The sequence below is a fragment of the Brienomyrus brachyistius genome, chromosome 9 (genome assembly GCF_023856365.1).
Source record: "Brienomyrus brachyistius isolate T26 chromosome 9, BBRACH_0.4, whole genome shotgun sequence".
In the NCBI taxonomy this organism is placed as follows: domain Eukaryota; kingdom Metazoa; phylum Chordata; class Actinopteri; order Osteoglossiformes; family Mormyridae; genus Brienomyrus; species Brienomyrus brachyistius.
The window spans coordinates 12474937-12494434 of NC_064541.1; the positions used below are offsets into that span (position 1 = coordinate 12474937).

Here is a 19498-nt window from a genome sequence, read left to right on the forward strand (position 1 = left end):
GAACAATGGGGGCCTTTCCAGCCTGGCCTGGTGCTGGGGGACATTGGGGCTTCCAGGAACAATGGGGGCCTTTTCAGCCTGGCCTGGTGCTGGGGGACATTGGGGCTTCCAGGATCAATGGGGGCCTTTCCAGCCTGGCCTGGTGCTGGGGGACATTGGGGCTCCCAGGAACAATGGGGGCCTTTCCAGCCTGGCCAACGGCTGGGGGACATTGGCTTTTCTTTTATACTGTGAAAAGGGAAGGACATGGCAGGGAGGTTGGTAAAGACAGCCAGGGTGCTTAGGAGTGAGGGTGTTCATAGGTGAGGGTGTAGATGGGTGTGTGGGAACAGGAGTGCGGGTGTAGATGGGTGTGAGGGAACAGGAGTGCGGGTGTAGATGGGTGTGTGGGAACAGGAGTGAGGGTGTAGATGGGTGTGAGGGAACAGGAGTGCGGGTGTAGATGGGTGTGTGGGAACAGGAGTGAGGGTGTAGATGGGTGTGAGGGAACAGGAGTGAGGGTGTAGATGGGTGTGTGGGAACAGGAGTGCGGGTGTAGATGGGTGTGAGGGAACAGGAGTGAGGGTGTAGATGGGTGTGTGGGAACAGGAGTGCGGGTGTAGATGGGTGTGTGGGAACAGGAGTGAGGGTGTAGATGGGTGTGTGGGAACAGGAGTGCGGGTGTAGATGGGTGTGAGGGAACAGGAGTGCGGGTGTAGATGGGTGTGTGGGAACAGGAGTGCGGGTGTAGATGGGTGTGTGGGAACAGGAGTGAGGGTGTAGATGGGTGTGAGGGAACAGGAGTGCGGGTGTAGATGGGTGTGAGGGAACAGGAGTGAGGGTGTAGATGGGTGTGAGGGAACAGGAGTGAGGGTGTAGATGGGTGTGAGGGAACAGGAGTAAGGGTGTTCAGGAGCTCATCTCTTTGGTCAGGCTGCTATGGAATCGCTGGTCAGGCTCCATATCAGGGAAAAGCCCCATCAGTGTAGGTCTCTGCTCTAGAATCTCTGTTTTATTGCTTCTGTTGCCATAAAGTCACACCTGCAATCTATCTCTTCCAGGCGCGATGTGCTCATTCTATCAGATAATATATTAACGGTCATGTTTTGAGTGGGATTCCCTAAAAAATGCAGAGAACGCCGGACTACTTCTCCATGTGAGGTGCTGAGTGGCCTGGTGTCAGGCTACACATCCACTGAACAAAGGCCTTTGTGAATCCATTTAATTCCAAATAGCGTCCCATCAAACACCTAGAGACCGGTCCATCCACCTGCGCCATTTACCACTTTACGGTCACACCCAGGTTAAAATCACTATTAATTAAGAAAGGAGATCTTAGCACTAACCACCGTGGAAATTGTTCTCTTTGTCAGGCTAAATTATGTGGTTATTGTCATTATGCTATGAGGTATGAGGCAGCGTTTAGTTGATCAGATATCTAGGTTTCACCAGTGGTGATATTCTAGGCCGATGAGATCACTCCCGTTATTCTGTGGAAGAGTCTAGTTGTTGGACTGTTTGTGGAATATCTATGTGGGTCTGATTCAGTATAAGAGACTTCATAAGGAATTGCACTGAGATCATTTATTTTGACGGGCTTATCTGGAATTTTTTGATATAGGTTTTGCATTTGGGGAGGGGGCTTCCCTCATTACTGTGTTCCACTTACTTCGCTCTTCCGGTCTGTTACAACTCCTATGGTATGTCTCTCACATCCTTTCTCAGGGGCACAGGTGACGCAGACCCCACCGGGCCAATGGGGATGGAAGGTGTGGCTTCCAAATGCGAGTCGGTTCATTGTTTGTTCCGTGTTTTATCATGTTGGCGTTTCTGCATGGCTCGTGCATAAGAGACGCTGCCCAACGATCCAGGTGTACTAGAACCGTCCCATGAGATTAGCACCCCCCCCCAGCCTGAGTTTGTGCTGAACCATGTGCTGAAATAGCAAAGTGCCACATGTAGGGTACTGTGTGACTCAGCCAGCAGGAACATGGGAGGTCATAAGTTCAAATCCCAGGGTCGGCAGAGTGGCATCGAGGCCCTTAACCCCAACTGCCCCAGGGACTGCCCTATTTTCTCAAAAATGTATATCACTTTGGATAAAAGTGCCTGCTAAAGAAATAAAACATGTAAAAATATATGCCCCCCTCCCCACCTACTTCGCCTTCAGGCTTAGGGTGGTGGCTGCGGGTATGAGCCTCAGTGCAGCTCTGATGAGGATCAGATGTGTAAAGCACAAAGGTGGGATGTGCTTGAGTGTCTCTGGGGTGAAAATGGCAGTTATACAAGGCAGATTTTGAGATGATGATGATCGTACTGCTGTTCTGTTCAAGGGAGAGACATTAGGGTTTTTCCTGAAGTGGACAGAGGGACCAAAGCCAGAGGTCTGAGCCAAGCAAACCAGGCAGACTGTCCTACTTTTGGGTTTTTGGTCACGAAATGTGGTACCTGACACATCAGAGGAAGAAGATTCCTGAGCTTAGTGACTGTTCGAGCTGGATGGATATTTGATGCATTTTAACAGCTTTCGCGTGATAAAAGTATTAAATGTCATAGTGACAGAGTAAGGTGTTACACAGCTTTGAGGGGAGGAGGGCAAAGTAAGGGACGATTAGATAGATAGAATTATGTACGCGGTGGGTTTCGTTTTTATGGAACCCTGTCAACCACAAGCAATGTGTCATTTGTATAGTTTCATTTCAGAGCATTTGATATTCCTGTACGACATAATAAACATATGAGTCAGCTGTGATCCTTTGTCATTCCCAGTATATTTCATCTTAACCCCAAGATCAAGCACATTTAAGATCAGGACTGAAGAGAAGTCTTGAAATGGCTGGACTTTCTGGACTTTTGTGAAATTGTCAGATGTTAAAACCATTCAGCCCTGTGTCCCCGTTGTTGGAGGTCGCCCTGGCAGGTGGAACGCGAGCACTGGTCCATTTCAAGCCAGCGGTGCGCGAACGAGACGAACCACGAGGCGTCACATTGCTCGCAGGGCTATAAATAGCAGTAATGTTGTCAGTTTTAGCCTGTAGCAGAGAGGAAGGCTCACGGGCTGCTTTCCAGCGTACTGACTGCGGTGAGCATCTAAAGCGTATGCAGCTGAAAATAACGTTTTTGACAGTTTATCCTAAGGTTCAGGCAGAACTTCACACCCCAGCATGAGCCAGCTAAGGCTGAAGTGACCTCTGACCTTTTAGTCATGAAACTAAGTCAGTATATCATTGATCTTGCCCCAGGGATTTGGAATACGTACAAATGTAAAGCGTATTTTTGTGCTTGCGTTTTTTTTTTTCTGAAATTGATATATTTAGCGTGGAGTTTGCATGTTCCCCTCGTGTCATCGTGGGGTTTCCTCTGGGTTCTCCGGATTCCCCTCACAGTCCAAAAACATGCTAAGGTGCCTGAAGCTGCCAAACTAGCCGTGGGTGTGAATGGTGTGTGAGTGTGCCCTGCGATGGCTTGACACCCTGTCCTGGGTTGTTCCCTGCCTTGTGACCATAGACTCCGAACCCCCGCGACCCTGCAAGTCGGTATAGAAAAAGGGTGGCTGGATGGATGGATGGATGGATGGATGAGTCAGTCTTTTATTTATATATAATGGAAAACAAAGATTATTAAGAATTCATCCTGGGGTCTTTTATGGATGACTGTGCGTGGGCTCGTTCCTGGCATCCCGTCCTCAGCTTACCGCCGGCCCATGTTTACTGGGAAACGCTCCAGGAAAAACTGCACACGTTATCATCAGGTGACGGGTAGCGCAGAGTGGCGGCGAGGAAGCGAGGAGCCAAGAGTCGGGCTCAGATGGACGTGCTCTTGGCGTGGGTGCGAGGCCAGCGTCCTGCTGCCGATGCCCCGGCCGTGTTTTGCGGTAATTAGTGCCGGTGGTGAGCACTCCGGCTCCTACGGCAGCTCCTACAGTGCTAATCTGTGAAATGTGACGCTTACAAAGCAGACGGATCAGCGCTTATCCTGCACAGAGATAACAATCATGAACACAGCAGGCAGGCGCTGGCCTGATAAGACCCGGCCTTGGAGCCCATGTGAACTCCTTTCTCCCTCTCTCTTACTCCCCCTCTCTCTCTCTCTCTCTCTCTTTTCTGGTCTTCATGTGGCATCCTTCCTTTCTCATACATTCTCCCTCCCTCTCTCACTCACTCTCTTTCTCTGTCTTCGTGCAGCATCCTTCCTTTCTCATACATTCTCCCTCCCTCTCTCACTCACTCTCTTTCTCTGTCTTCGTGCAGCATCCTTCCTTTCTCATACATTCTCACTCTCTCCCCTTCTCCGTCTCTCGTTCTCTCCTCGTTCCCACTTCTTCTTTCTCTCTTCTGTCTCTCATTCCTTCCTTCTCTTTTCCCCTTTTCTCTCGCTCCCTTACTCATGCTTACCTCTCCTCCCTTACTCTCTCTCCCTCTTTCTCCCTCCTTCCTTTTCCCTCTATCCCCCCCCCTCCCCACGCATACACCGGTTACTCAAACAGGACACAGCTGGTTACAGCAGGTGACCATTGGTGTTCTTCGTGACACTCTTCTGCACACAGGAGTGACTGGCAGAAGTGAGACGGCAGTTTCTTTCATGGACTTTAAAGTATTTGTGAAAGGGCCAGTAATTAGCATGTTAATGGTATCTGCCATCGTGATCTTCAGCTCAGGACGCGTCCACGTACTGCTCGTTCGATATCGTCCCAAACAGTTGACAATGGGTGTCATGTGACGTGGCGGGTTTACACAAGGAGGGGTCTGTCACAGGATACACGCAGACCAAGGCATGAGGTAATCATGGGATTTCAAATACTCATCCATGCCAGTCCAGTCCAGAGTTACGGGGACCTGATGCCTATCCCAGGAAGCACAGTCCGAGGCAAGGGACACCCTGGATGGATTAAAATTAGTATTGGAAACCTCCCCGTGATGTCATTTCCAAACAAATCAATAGAAGACGAGGTGCTTAGGTGGTATGTGATTTCCTGAGTGTCTCTCAGTGACTTAGGCTGCTGTGTCTGTCACTTGGCCCTTGACCCCCTAGTTGCTCTTGGGATTGTCTAACCCTGCCGTCTCAGTTTAATAAATGATAAGTAAATCTTGGAATATGAGCCCTGGATACTGTGATGTTTTACCTCGATTGGAGCACTCACACCAGCATTTCAATGACGTCCTGCTACATGTCGGGGGGGCGTCATCACATGTCCTCTTGTCAGGCCTGTTGTGTCTTCCCGGGGGAGTGATGAATTTTGGCGAGGCTGGGGGGGGGGGATCCCCGTCATAAATTTTGTCAGCCCATTGGGAAAATGCCCAGTATGCCAGATGGCCAGTCCAGGCCTGGAAAACAATGACATTCTCAGTGGTGAATGGAGGAGTTTGTACGGGTTGCAAACAGACGATGCTGCTTTTTACAGGGGTCTGAGTACGCCTTGGAGTCAGCTGTTCATCCAGTGTCCCTGGATGATTTTTCTGGGGGGGGGGGGGTGTTAAGGGCCTTGCTGAAGGACCCAACAGAAATGTGGTTACTCTGCTGAGCACTGGGTTGAACCCAGTAACCTTCCACTCACCGGCACAGAGGCCTAACTCACTAAACCACACCTGCCTTTTCGCTCTTGCTGTTGACGCGATCTTGTGGTCGCTGGTGATCCTGCCAGCGAAACTCCAGGCCAGGAGGCAGGTGAGCAGCAATCCTGTCCAGATGCATTTATTGCCTCCTGGTAACGTGAAATACAGACTGAGCCGGCAAACTGAGATCTCCCTCTTTTGACCATCTATTTTTAGTGGGTAAAGAACAGATTTTAGCAGAAAGCCTCAGTCTCAAGCCTGTGATTAGGAGGGATAGAAGCAGACCGAGTCCTCCATCTGTGTCGTGAGTGTTTGCGCTTACGCTCGGCTCTCCTGGAGTGCTACCTTTAAAATAACAGGCTGCAAATTAAAGGGGAATAGTACTTTTGAAACAACAGTTCATATTCTCACAGGGGAGAAGCATCTTTAAAATCGTACGCTGTATGTTCTGCTGGAATGTTACTTCCGAAATTCAAATGGGAATAGTCCCTCTGAAGTAACATACTCTGCTTTAATTGGGAATAAAACCTTTAATGCATTTCACTGCGTATCACTTAATTCTTCCTCAGTACAGCATGGGGGCCGGTGGTGAAATGACACCCTGACATCCCTGCGAACCTGGAAGCCCAAAGCCTCATAAAATAAAAACAATTTTTGATTTGGATATTAATGAATTGCCGTGAGTCCCTGACCAGTGTGGTCATATGGGTAGTTTGTAGCCCCCCCCGCACGCGCATTCGTACAGCATTCCTCTGCAACCTGAACCCTCAGACTGCCCTTGGGGTCGTCGGACCAGAGGCCCGCCTTTCTCTGAGCGCTGTCTTGGCAGGGCTCTGGATCGGCGTGGTTCTGATTGGGTAAGTGGTTTCTAAAAATGGAACGACGGATGTTTATATTTGGCAGTGCCGCGAGTGAGGCTCAGGCTTTCCAGTGAGGTATCGGTGTCGGTGTTTTGTGCCGCGCTCGCGTGCTCCGTGGGGGGGCGGGGGGGGTATTGTACTCTGTAACGTGTCTGGCAGCTTCTCGCTTTAAACGTCCGTGGGACAGACTTCTTGCCTGGGTGCTCTTGCTGGAATTTTATCGGAGAAAGAGCGTGCATTACTTTGACATTTTTATAACTCCTGTCATTATTTTTGCCTTTACAGAATATAATGGACATGATTATGCTTTTCTCTAACCACACCTTTGGAATGTCACCAGTTACTCTGGAATCTGTGCCTTTAAAAGAAGGTTGTGCTCCTATTTATTTTAGCAGATGCTTTCATTTGAAGGGGCACCTTCCTGTGGAGCAGTTGGGGGTTCTAGCCTTTGCCCTGGGATTTGAACTGGTAATTTTCTGATCACAGTACCCCAGTGAGTTGCACACCAGTCCTCTGTTGTGTTGTTTTTTTGCCGTAGGGTAATGCCGTAGTGACTGAGACCATACTGTAGCTGTCAGGGTGGCTTATGGGTTCAAATCCCATCCCTGTGCTCGGTCGGCTTTTCACTGGTAGGCTTCATCCCACAGGCCAAAATCATGTGGCAAGTGGAACTGTCATTACTGCATTGCCCGTATTTTGTGAATGGGCCCCGTGTGGACTAGCATCCAGGTGCCCAGCCTTGTGAATCCCACCCAGGATAGCATCCAGCCTCACTGTGACCCTCTGCTGCAGCGTTTCCCAACCCGCTCCTTACGGACCCCTGAGTCGGTTAGCGTTTTGCTCCCTCCTGGCTCCCTGCCAGACAGTCCACATTTACCGGGAGCTGGGAGGCAGCAAAAACATGGACTGTCCGGGGCTCCCCGTGGACCGGGTTGGGAAACACTGCTCTTTTGGATAAGCACTTATGGAAGATTGATAGATAAACAAACCAGGATGTAAGTGAGGAAAATGGTAGTGAGTAAATTATTTTCAGTCACAATAATGCATAAATCATCTGCATGCTAACGAATCTGTCTGATGGAGGTGTTGGTTGGGAGGAGAGTTTTTCTGGGCTTCAGCTGGTCTGTCGCTTGGGGTGGAAACTATGAAACGGAAAATGTCACTGTGGGTTAGAGCGTTTCACTAAGCAACCGAATAATGGTGAAATGACGTGTGTGTCCGGCTGTGTAAATGAGTGAAATCATAAAACTGTAAACTAAGTAGATTAGATTTGTCTGCTAAGTAACAAAATATGATGTATGTGTCCAGCTGTATAAATGGAAAGTTTGTGAAACTGTGGGATAAGTGCCTTGAATTAGGTTATTTACCAAGCAACTGAACAATGTAATAATGCAGTGTGTGTGTGTGTGTGTCTGTGTGTGTGTGTGTGTGTGTGTGTGTGTGTGTGTGGGCCTGTGTTAGATCCTCAGCTGCTGAGCAACGAGGGGCTGTAGCTTCGATCTGATTGGCTCAGGGACCCCAGGGAATTTTTTTCCTGATATCCCAGTCTTGTATTAATGGTGGGACCAGCATTAGTTCCCTTTTGCAGCCCTGTGCAGATCCAGTAGGACGGCCAGGAAGAGTGGGAGCCCAGGAAAGGGGCTGCGGGGGCCCTGGGGAGTTCTGACCGGGGAAAGAAGCAGGCATCTCTCTAGAAACTTCTGGGCAGCATCCCTGAAATGTCACAGTTCCTTTAAATACATTTGTTCAAGTCTTTGTATTTCAAGAATGTTCTATTCAGGTCACAATCGGCACTTCTCTCTCCCCCCCCCTCCTGACATGGTGCTGACAGGAACCATACTCCCTGGTGGTTCTCTGCTGGAATGTTTTCACAACGTCTGCAGAACATTTAGGAACACGTTATCGGAAGCATCCCAGGGTGGCCCCTACTCCATGTTCTGGGCTCTTTTGGTTTCAGAAGATGGATGGATTAATTGAGACATGAATCATCTAGTACGTGGTATCTCAGGCAAAAAAGGCATTCTTGGTGCTTTGAGGAGGCTCTGCTCGAGACGGCGCGGGACACCCGTCTGATGGGTGATGTTGGCGATAGCTGAGGTGACCAGCACACGGGCACATTGGGCTGTTAGGTTGGTGGTTGAACCTCAATGGGACCTGCTGGCCTATTCCTCAGATGATTCTGCATGCAGAGAGCAGACAGCTAGGTGGAGTGTCCGCCTCTGGGCTTTTACTGGGAATCCTTACCCTGACACCAGCTCTCCAACTCTGTCCTCGCCAGAGGGCAGCGACGCCGACCTCTGCGATGTTGTGGGGGGTCGGCTCTCTTGTCTTTGCAGTGAAGATGACCATTAAGTGTTACTGCATATCACAGTGGGAAAACTTACTTGTCATGAATCACAGTTGTGCTGGGCTGGATTATGTAGAATCAGCATAAATCTCTAAGTCTCCCCTTTCGAGATCATCTACTGCCGGAAGAACGGAGCCCTTTACCACTCATTTTGCGTGGGTCCACATCGGCTAGATTGGCCGGGTATTCATTCAAAGCCTACTTTCCACAAATGCTATGCAGGGCTATAGCATTAGCGCAGGGCAGGAGTCTTGCTCGCTGTCCCCGTGTCTAAATAAGTGCTCCGTGACTATCCACGCCCGTCTTCCCCCGCCATTTCATTGCCAGCAAATGTGCCGAGCGTGCTCACTGCGGTCGTCGTGTCGTGGGCCCTGGAGCGCGCTCACTGTGGTCGTCGTGTCGTGGGCCCTGGAGCGCGCTCACTGCGGTCGTCGTGCCGTGGGTCGACTGAAGACGCTGGTCCTGTTGAATTTTCCCTGTCCTGTCCAGAAGATGGCCCTTCCAATTGACTTTTAAGGGAAACTTAAACATTTAGAACAGCTTGAAATTCTACCGCTGCAGTAGTACATCCACTGGGACTTGAACTGCCAACAGACATCAAGTACTTGACCCTATCTGTCATTTGCAAACCCGTTGTCCCGCACTTGCGACTCGCTGGAGTCTTGGTTTCGTCCCGTTCTATACCTGCTGCAGCCTGAATTAAAAGCCCCCGTGTTCTTTTCTGTGAGGAAGAAGCTCCTGTTTCCTATTCCCACACAGGTTGGGGAATTTGGGGCATCTTACCACTTAAAACTTATACAGGTCACTGTTGGCTTAACGGTGCAGGGGGGTGGAGAGTTTCTGGCTTTGGGTCCCTATTTTTTATTTTTCCATTTATTATTTTAATAATTTATCATTTTATTTATTATGGCAGCATGGCTGCTAGTTCTAACAGATCTGAGGATAATTACAGAAATAAACTGGCTTACTGGTGGCATCAGAATCTTAATGGGATTTTTATAGGTACCATGCGCCCAGAGGGACCGCACACACACATGCTGATATATACCAGACCTGAACACAAAAAAATGAACTTGTGCGTGGAAATTTAGAGCACTTGTTAATCGTCGACTGTGCTACGCTTGACGGGGCATAGTTTCTGATGTGTGGATCCTTAAGGGTGGGAGAGGAGGCATGGGGGAGTGACACGGTCACCCAAAACCAGTGCGCAGTGGATGGAGGATCCCTCCCAGCAACCAGCCAGCTTCAGCGGCCCTCCCAGCGACGTGGCGGGGGGCTCAATTGAAAGCCGGTGGATAATCTGGGCAAGCAGATGGGTTTCGGTTATATTTGGCTGCAGCTTAGCAAGCTCCTCGCTGCTCTAACAGTCATTTTACTTATACTTTCAGGATGGCTATTTATCTATTAATTATTTAACGAATTTGTTGTTGTTTTTTCATTCAAGTGATCCCGAGGAAGGAGAGGAGTATAGAGAGCGAGCATGAGATGGTCAGGGTTAACAGCTTTCTGTGTCTGCTGACCCCGGGTTCGAGGGACATGGCTTCACCTGAGAAGATCTCTGGCTGTTTGCGGAGCAGGAAGTTAACGATAATGGAGCTTATAATGTGTTCAGTGCCAGTCTGCGAAACTGGCATCTTTTAACATGGGCAGTGTCCAGTTGCTGTTCCGGTCAACTCTACAGAAGTGGCATCTGTTCTCCTTCTCCTAGTATATACTGTGTTCGTGTTATAACCTGTAGCTTAAAAACTCAGTTCAGGCCCAGACTGCACTGGGAAGCATGCATGCCTATTAGTTAAACAATTAAATAATTGATTATTTAATAAGCACAACTGTATATTGCTCACTATGCTGCTACGTGCACCTGGGTTCTGATTCCTTTTTGTCTGTGATTTTGACAGTTCTGTTGCCTTCTGATTATTTGGACTTGCTTCCCCAGACCCACTTAAAATCTCAATTAAAAACATGATTAACTTACCAGAGCCAGGTGGTTATCCTGGTTGGTGTCTTGCATGTGAGGTGTAGCTCCTTGGTCACTTACACACAGGAGAGTTTACATGCGAATGTTGACAGAGAACGTGGGTTCCATACCTCAAAATTCAATGTTCACGACGGAGAGGACATCAGGCCCCTGCTGAGCCAGGAAGTCACTGTGCTTGAAAGATTTTTTTACATCAGCTCAAATGTACAACAGCAAGGCTCTGCAAGTCTTCCTGGAGTCTTGGCATTCTGGCTCATAAGAGTTTTACTTAGACAAAAATGTTCTGAGCGCAAAACAAAAAATGATTGGTTAAGAGAGAGAACCAATCAGATTGTAGAGGTGGTGGGACCAAAAATCAGATGTCTTGCTCCCATCTCCTCTAGTTGCTTGTGTCTCTATGATGTGATTGGTTATCACTCTGGGCAAACAAAAAATGATTGATTCAGAGCAGCATCTTCTCAGGATGTGCCGATTTAGCGGACTATGGCCATAAAGCCCCCATTGGTCCACAACTTCACCTGCACTACATAGGCTTTAACCAGGCTCACTGGCTGACCCCCACACCGTCTTTATCATCTGCTAAGCAGCAAAACGCAATGGTCCTTCATTAAATTTATTTCGCCGATGCTTTTATCCAATGCAATATACATTTTGCAAAATCAGACTCGGCAATCAGCTGGAGTAATTGAGGGTTTGGAGCCTTGCTCCAGGACCCAATGGTGAGGTCACTCCACCATCCAGGGGATTTGAACTGACAACCTTCCATTCATAGGCGCAACATCCTAACCCACAGAACCACGCTGCTGTCTTTGGAGGGGGATGGTACATTACCATTAAGACACATCAGTCAGCGTAGGGTACCCCAAATGTCACCATGCTGCTTACCATAAACTGTAATGGGGAGCGATTGGTGGGTTGCACAGTTGCTCAGTGGGTGGCACTGTATGGCTCTGGGGCTGGGGGCTTTGAACCCTATCTCTACTTTTTGCGTGTGGAGTTTCATTTATTGTGGGTTTGGTCTGGAGATTCAGTCGGGCTAGTTGGAGTTTCTAGGTTGCCTGTAGCGTACGATTGTTAGTATGTGGGTGTACGTGCCCAGCAATGCACTGGTGTCCCAGCCCTTGTGACCCTACCCAGAGGAAGCATATAGGAGACAGATGGAAGGTTTGAAAATGGCTGTTTATCACTGTACGTGGTCCACTTACTGCATGTTAAATATGAACAGAATGGCCCAAATCCTATTAAAACTGGAATTCCCCTCATGCTGAAATGTGTTGTTCGTCATCACGGGCATCGAGAACCGGAAGCCCGTTTCCGCCATCTGGAGGAGAAAAAACGCACATTTATCTTAACATTATAACTTATTTAGTCGAAATTCTGACCTTTTTCCCCCCTCACAATTCTTGCTTTATTTCTTGTAATTCTGAGTTCCTTTCTAACAAACAACAAGATGCCGGACAAACGGCCTTCCATACCTTCCAGATATGATTACAGAGACCGGATATTAATTACGGTACGATTAACCGGCCGCTATGGACATGCTGGGCTGCGCTCTAGAGTATAAAACAGGCGCCGCGATTCGGAAGATTGTGCCCCCCCTAGTGGCCAAGATGCAGCTCTGCGTTATACTGCTACCTCGAATACTGAAGGCTTCTCAGTAGGTGCATATTCACTTTTTTGGACATTAAAGTGTGTCTGTGCTGGGCACAGAAGATTGAGGCATTTGGCCAGATGCATATTTAATGATTTCATTTTACCAAACTGCTGTGCTTTGCTTTGTCATTAAGTTGTCCTGGGCAGGGCAGACACGCTGGGAACAATATGTACGCCACGCGCAGACAGTGAACAGCGAGCACACTGAACATGTGTTACCCGCGCTCCTGCTGTCATACCGGACTGTGTGTTTTTTGTTCTGTGTTGCCTCTGGCTGTTGCTATTTCTGAAAAACCTTCTCTGTTATGTTAATTCGGGTTGTTATTATGCACCAGAAAGCCAGTAATGGTCTGTTTTACAAATGTAAAATGTGCTGTATATAGCCGGGTTATTTTTCTTTCTTTTAAAATTCGGTTATCGTTTCTGTTCTGTTTTTATTATTTCAATGGCCTGGCTCATTCTGTTTAGTGTTATTTTAAGTTCAGTGTGAATATAATAGGCTTGTAACTTGGCATCACAGCAAAATAAGGTGCTGCAGTCGAACCTGATGGGTTGAAATTTCTCTTACAAACCTTCCTCTACTTTACGATCCCAAAAAGGGGGGAAATGAGAAACAGTTACGTTTTACTGTTTTTGGTCAATTTTAGCAGAGATGTTTTGGCTTGTGGGCAGCCTGCTTGTTGGGTGTAGTCTCCCCGATCCAGGCCTGTTGGTTCAGATGCTGTGTCTGGCTGTGTGTGTGCGTGTGTGTGTCCTTGCGTGTTTGCATGTGTGTCGGTGTATGTGTGTGTGTGTGCGTGCGTGTGTGTGTGTTTGCATGTGTGATGGTGTATGTGTGCGTGCGGGCGTGTTTGCATGTGTGTCGGTGTATGTGTGTGTGCGTGCGTGTTTGCATGTGTGTCGGTGTGTGTGTGCGGGTGGGCGTGCGTGTGTGTTTGCATGTGTGTCGATGTGTGCGTGTGTGTTTGCATGTGTGTCGGTGTATGTGTGTGTGCGTGCGTGTTTGCATGTGTGTCGGTGTGTGTGTGCGGGCGGGCGTGCGTGTGTGTTTGCATGTGTGTTTTCATGTATGTCGGTGTATGTGTGTGTGCGGGCGTGCGTGTTTGCATGTGTGTTGGTGTGTGTGCGTGCGTGCGTGTTTACATGTGTGTCGATGTGTGTGTGCGTGCGTGCGTGTTTGCATGTGTGTCGGTGTATGTGTGTGCGTGCGTGCGTGTTTACATGTGTGTCGATGTGTGTGTGCGTGCGTGCGTGTTTGCATGTGTGTCGGTGTGTGTGTGTGTGCGTGCGTGTTTGCATGTGTGTCGGTGTGTGTGTGCGGGCGGGCGTGCGTGTGTGTTTGCATGTGTGTTTTCATGTATGTCGGTGTATGTGTGTGTGCGGGCGTGCGTGTTTGCATGTGTGTTGGTGTGTGTGCGTGCGTGCGTGTTTACATGTATGTCGATGTGTGTGTGCGTGCGTGCGTGTTTGCATGTGTGTCGGTGTATGTGTGTGCGTGCGTGCGTGTTTACATGTGTGTCGATGTGTGTGTGCGTGCGTGCGTGTTTGCATGTGTGTCGGTGTATGTGTGTGCGTGCGTGTTTACATGTGTGTCGATGTGTGTGTGCGTGCGTGCGTGTTTGCATGTGTGTCGGTGTGTGTGTGCGTGCGTGCGTGTTTGCATGTGTGTCGGTGTATGTGTGTGTGCGTGTGTGTTTGCATGTGTGTCGATGTGTGTGTGTGCGTGCATGTGTGTTTGTATGTGTGTCGGTGTATGTGTGTGTGCGTGCGTGTTTGCATGTGTGTCGGTGTGTGTGTGTGTGCGGGCGTGCGTGTTTGCATGAGTGTCGATGTGTGCCTGCGTGCTTGTTTGCATTTGTGTCGGTGTATGTGTGTGTGCGGGCGTGTTTGCATGTGTGTCGGTGTATGTGTGCGGGCGTGTTTGCATGTGTGCCGGTGTGTGTGTGCGTGCGTGCGTGTTTGCATGTGTGTCGATGTGTGCGTGCGTGCGTGTTTCCATGTGTGTCGATGTGTGTGTGCGTGCGTGTGTGTTTGCATGTGTGTCAGTGTGTGTGCGTGCGTGTGTGTTTGCATGTGTGTCGATGTGTGTGTGTGTGCGTGCGTGTTTGCATGTGTGTCGATGTGTGTGTGCGTGCGTGCGTGTTTGCATGTGTGTCGGTGTGTGTGCGTGCGTGTGTGTTTGCATGTGTGTGCGGGCGTGCGTGTTTGCATGTGTGTCGATGTGTGTGTGCGTGCGTGCGTCTTTGCATGTGTGTCTGTGTGTGTGCGTGCGTGTGTGTTTGCATGTGTGTCAGTGTGTGTGCGTGCGTGTGTGTTTGTATGTGTGTCGATGTGTGTGTGTGCGTGCGTGCGTGTTTACATGTGTGTCGATGTGTGTGTGCGTGCGTGCGTGTTTGCATGTGTGTCGATGTGTGTGTGCGTGCATGTGTGTTTGCATGTGTGTCAGTGTGTGTGCGTGCGGGCGTGCGTGTGTGTTTGCATGTGTGTCGATGTGTGTGTGCGTGCGTGCGTGTTTACATGTGTGTCGATGTGTGTGTGCGTGCGTGCGTGTTTGCATGTGTGTCGATGTGTGTGTGCGTGCGTGTGTGTTTGCATGTGTGTCAGTGTGTGTGCGTGCGTGTGTGTTTGCATGTGTGTCGATGTGTGTGTGCGTGCGTGTTTGCATGTGTGTCGATGTGTGTGTGCGTGTGTGCGTTTTTGCATGTGTGTTGATGTGTGTGTGCGTGCGTGTGTGTTTGCATGTGTGTCAGTGTGTGTGCGTGCGTGTGTGTTTGCATGTGTGTCGATGTGTGTGTGCGTGCGTGCGTGTTTGCATGTGTGTCGATGTGTGTGTGCGTGCGTGTGTGTTTGCATGTGTGTCAGTGTGTGTGCGGGCGTGCGTGTTTGCATGTGTGTCGATATGTGTGTGTGCGGGCGTGTGTGTTTGCATGACAGTTCACTCACTTTTTAAAAAGCCTTTGATGATACTTGAGTGGGTGACACCTATTCCCTGGTTTTTCACAGGGAATGAAAACAGGCCAGGAGTCACGTCTCTGGGTTTGTTCCTGTTTTGACAACCCAGCAGAAAACTGGGCAGCAGCTAACAGAAGTACAGCGAACGAATGATTGTTGTTGTTGTTCCAGTAGGGCTGAGCGATTAAACGAATTTTAAATTCAGTTACGATTTTGGCTTCCAACGAATCTCAAGACAAAATAATCAAGATAAAACGATTATTGTGCCGCATGTCATTTGACAATGATGCCACCGTTTATTCCTCTGTTATAAATCCAACACGCTCCTTTCAAGCCTCTTTTTTCCCCACAGTTAAATTATCTTTAGTTCAAGCCAATCTGCTGTTAAAGGCACTTTTTAAAAAAAATAAAAAAGCTAAATAAATGTATGATATTTCCAAAGTCAATGAGTAATCCTGTTAAATAATCGTGATCCCTCTAAGAACCAAAAATAATCGCGATTATGATTTTTGCCATAATCAAGCAGCCCACTGGGAGTGCTGTGACCTCACAGGATCTGGGCACTCAATCCTTGGCCCAGTTTGCGGCCTCTGGCCCAGGCCCTGTGCGCGGTTTGCGGCCTCTGGCCCAGGCTCTGTGCTCGTGTGGGTTCCTATTGATGGTTTCCCCTCTTCAGTGCCACAGCTTCCTGGGGTAGGCTCCAGAAAGTGGTTAATGGAGAAAATGATCCTTTATGATGATTAAAATAACCTTTTACGGATTACAGGTAGAGTATGCTTTACTGTAAGTCCCAGTCTTGCGACCTTCAGCGAGGTAATTAAGCTGAATTGTTTAACTAAATTACCCGGAGTTATGAAGAATGAAGGACAGACCATAAACAGAGGGGTAATAGCAGAGTGGACGACATCCTCTCAGTGGGTGTTATGAAAGGCTGAATATGGCATATAGCTCTGGATGTGCAGCTATGTGTGCAGGGTGTCGTAGGGGCCAGGATACCCTGGCTTAGTCTGGGGGCCCCAGAATCTAACATTGGGGCCGGATTGTTAAACTCTGCCGAGGGGGACACCCAAGGTGACGTTTAGTTTGGGGTCCAGAATTCTTGGCTGTGCCCCTATATGTGTACAGTTGTGTTTGTGAATGTGATTTGAATGTGTTTTATGACTGTGTGAGTGAGTGCAGTAGTGTTTACCTGAGTGTGTCTATGCATGTTCTAAGAGTGTAGCAATGTGTATCTGTATGAAGTGTGTGTGTTTGTGTGAGAGAGTGAGTTTTGATGCCATTTGTGTTTCATGAAAGCTTGATTTTAGCAGAAAGGCATTTTCTATGGCCATATAATAACATTAACGCTTAAATATATCGACTTACTGTCTAGCTCAGTGACCTCACTGCAGTAATGACACTTTGCTTCTTTTCATCTATAGGAAGTTTGAGCTGCTGAAATTAAAATGACGAGAATGGCATCTATAATTAGACATGCGTTTGTGCTAACAGCTGCCAGCTTACAGCAGCTGATTGTGCAAATTCAGGCTTTGGTATGATTCTGAGACACCCCTAAACGTAGATTGAAGAGGATTAGAGGGTGAGGTGGGACATTCAGAATTACCGCGGAAGTCAAAAGGAGAGTTTGGTTGTAATAACCTCTTTTTCATGCAAAATGTCATGATTTTCATCGATCACTACTGATAGATTGATGCCTTTTATTGTCTTGTATTTTTAATTTTTGGTTACATTTTTAAATAGTTTGTTATTCCTGTCATCCAGCCAAGACTTGATCGAGTTGAATAAATGGCCTTGATTGTCATATATACCTGCGTTTTAGGTTCAATATTTGCATTTTGCGTTAGGGAGACTGATTCTCTGATAGGCAAAAATTTCTATTTGTTGCCATCTTGTGGACACACTCTGCTATTGCATGGGGCTTTCAACGCATCATTGGTTTGGAGGTCAATTAGGTGCGAGAAGAGCCGTTCCTGGAGCTGGAGTAACTGAAAGTATCTGTTTTTCCATTCCCCGATACGCTCTCCATTCATGCGAACAGTCTCCTTCCCTTTTACTGTATGCTGAGTCATTTTGAGTGATATTACAGGAAAAACGTGAACAGGTTCCACTCTTGGCGGAAGGAACTGGATTTGGGTTTCCTTAGTGAGTAACCAGGTAAATAAACAGGCGAAAGGTCCTTTTAGGTCAGCACACGAATGCACGAAAGAACACGGTCATCCCTTTAATAATTCCTGAGTGGTAGGTGTGGTGCTTCCACTGTCATAATTCCCAACCGCTTGATTTTTTTTCGTACGCTTGTGGGGGGGTGTGGAGTGTCTGAACAGGGGCGTATTGTCTCTGAAGGCGCCAAGGATTCAGGTCACGTCTGGTGCACCTGAAAAGCGCAGTCTGGAGCCGCGCTAATCTGATTTAAAAATCCATGAGATCACAGTGTTATGGGCATGCTTGGGAGACGCCCTGCCTCTGCGGGGGCATCGCGGGTCACCCGTCTGTCGTCTTTTCGGGCTGACAAGGCGGCACTTCCACTAACCCGAGACCAAAAGACAGCCCTCACCTTCAAACAACTGGCATCCCTGCCTGAATGCTATGCTCGCTTGGAGCCCTTGTCCCTTAAAACCCTTTAAAGTTGTTTAAAATCACTACTATTGAAACTGACAAAATTTCTGAAAGTTTAATAAAAAATCTAGCTTGTTCCCACTAGGGGGCAGTATTGTACGTGACCATTTCTACTCCGACTCCGTAATTGTGTACGTAACCGCTGAAACAGACATACTCTATTCTCGAGACTCCTACCTTTTATTCCGAAACCTACTCATCACTTCCTACATTTAACAACCTTTTGTATCAAAAAAGATTCATTCCGTCCCATCTCCTGTTTTTAAAGCCTGCTTTGCCACAAATAAAACTTATGTGAATAAAAGTTGTACTTTTACATAAGTTTTATTTATCTTTAGTCATATGTCATGAGATCCGCAGTTCAGGGTTAGATACATGAATCCACACTAGGGAGAACAGTGGCGGAGGAATTGGTCTGCAGTATCAGACAGCGTAGATGGTCACAGGGTGATCTTAATGTGGTCCGAGGAACAGTGGCCAATCTGCCAAAACTGAGCCAGGGTCAGTAGTTATATACAAAACGCTCGGTTCTTGCTAAGTATAAAATTCAGAAACATTCTGAAATGTTGTATAATATAGCTGATGCCCTAACAGCCGCCTGCGGTATCTTTAGGGACCTTAGTACAGATGCTTGCCAAATGTCGAGCTCAGCTCGCAATGCGTACAGTGTGTGGTGCTGCTCATTGATGCAGTAGTGAGGATGGAACGTGCCCTTAGCTCCTGTCCAGTTCGAAAGATAAAACAACACAATTCAGATACATTTTGTACTGTGAGGGCATTGTCTCTTTTAAACTATTCTTTGAGTTGACAATAGCAGTTTTTTGTTTACTGGTTACTTTTGATTTTTCCTGCTGTGAATGGAAAGCTATTTAAGGTATGCCCGAGTCAAGTACGATGGCGATCACGATAAACCGACTGCTGTCTGTTAATAATGCAAATCGTGGAGGCCCAGCGTAGCCTCTTAGCTAAGAGGGAGGCATTTATTTGATTAGGTTATTGATTAATGGGCTGAATTGAAGAGTTCCAGTCTAATTAAATGATGCACTTGCTGTTTCTTGGAGCTGCTTGTGCGTTGGGCTGGTACTTCGGTCCTTCAGGAAAAGCCCTCTGTCAGCTGTATGTCCGCACTGCCTGTTTGCTAACGTGTCACCGTGCCACGCCGCAGAAATTACGCTCCAGGAAGGTGAACGTTCAGGTTCGCTTTGAGTGTTGATACTGGTCTTCATGTTCAGCTTTAGGGTTCCTGTCTTGAGTCAGTCGCCATCGTTGTCATTGTTATTGTCCCCGTCGCTGTTCACCATCGCTGTCAGTTCCGGTTCTGCTGTCTTCACTCACTTCATCTGTCCATTTTTTTTACGTTGTGTGCACTGAGCTGTGCAAACTTATCTTTTTAGGGTCAAGGAAGAACAAAAGCCTCAGCCAGCACAGTAAGTAAAAATTACCCAGAGTGCTCTAGGCTTTGACACCTCTCCCCCCCCTTGCTCTACGCCTTGTGCTACCTGTGGCTTTCTTGGTCTTCAAGACGCACAACCCACCCACCCCCACCCCACCCCACCCCCGC

The 19498-nt window shown here is 48.1% G+C and overlaps 1 protein-coding gene across 1 annotated transcript in view; it reads left to right on the forward strand.

Annotated features, from left to right (window-relative positions):
• LOC125748858 (regulating synaptic membrane exocytosis protein 2-like) overlaps nucleotides 1-19498 on the forward strand; it is a 44622-nt gene that overhangs the window by 6773 nt on the left and 18351 nt on the right. Inside the window, exon 2 of the mRNA XM_049025516.1 lies at nucleotides 19332-19364. Coding sequence (XP_048881473.1) covers nucleotides 19332-19364 — 33 coding nt within the window. The remainder of the gene's footprint in view (nucleotides 1-19331; nucleotides 19365-19498) is intronic.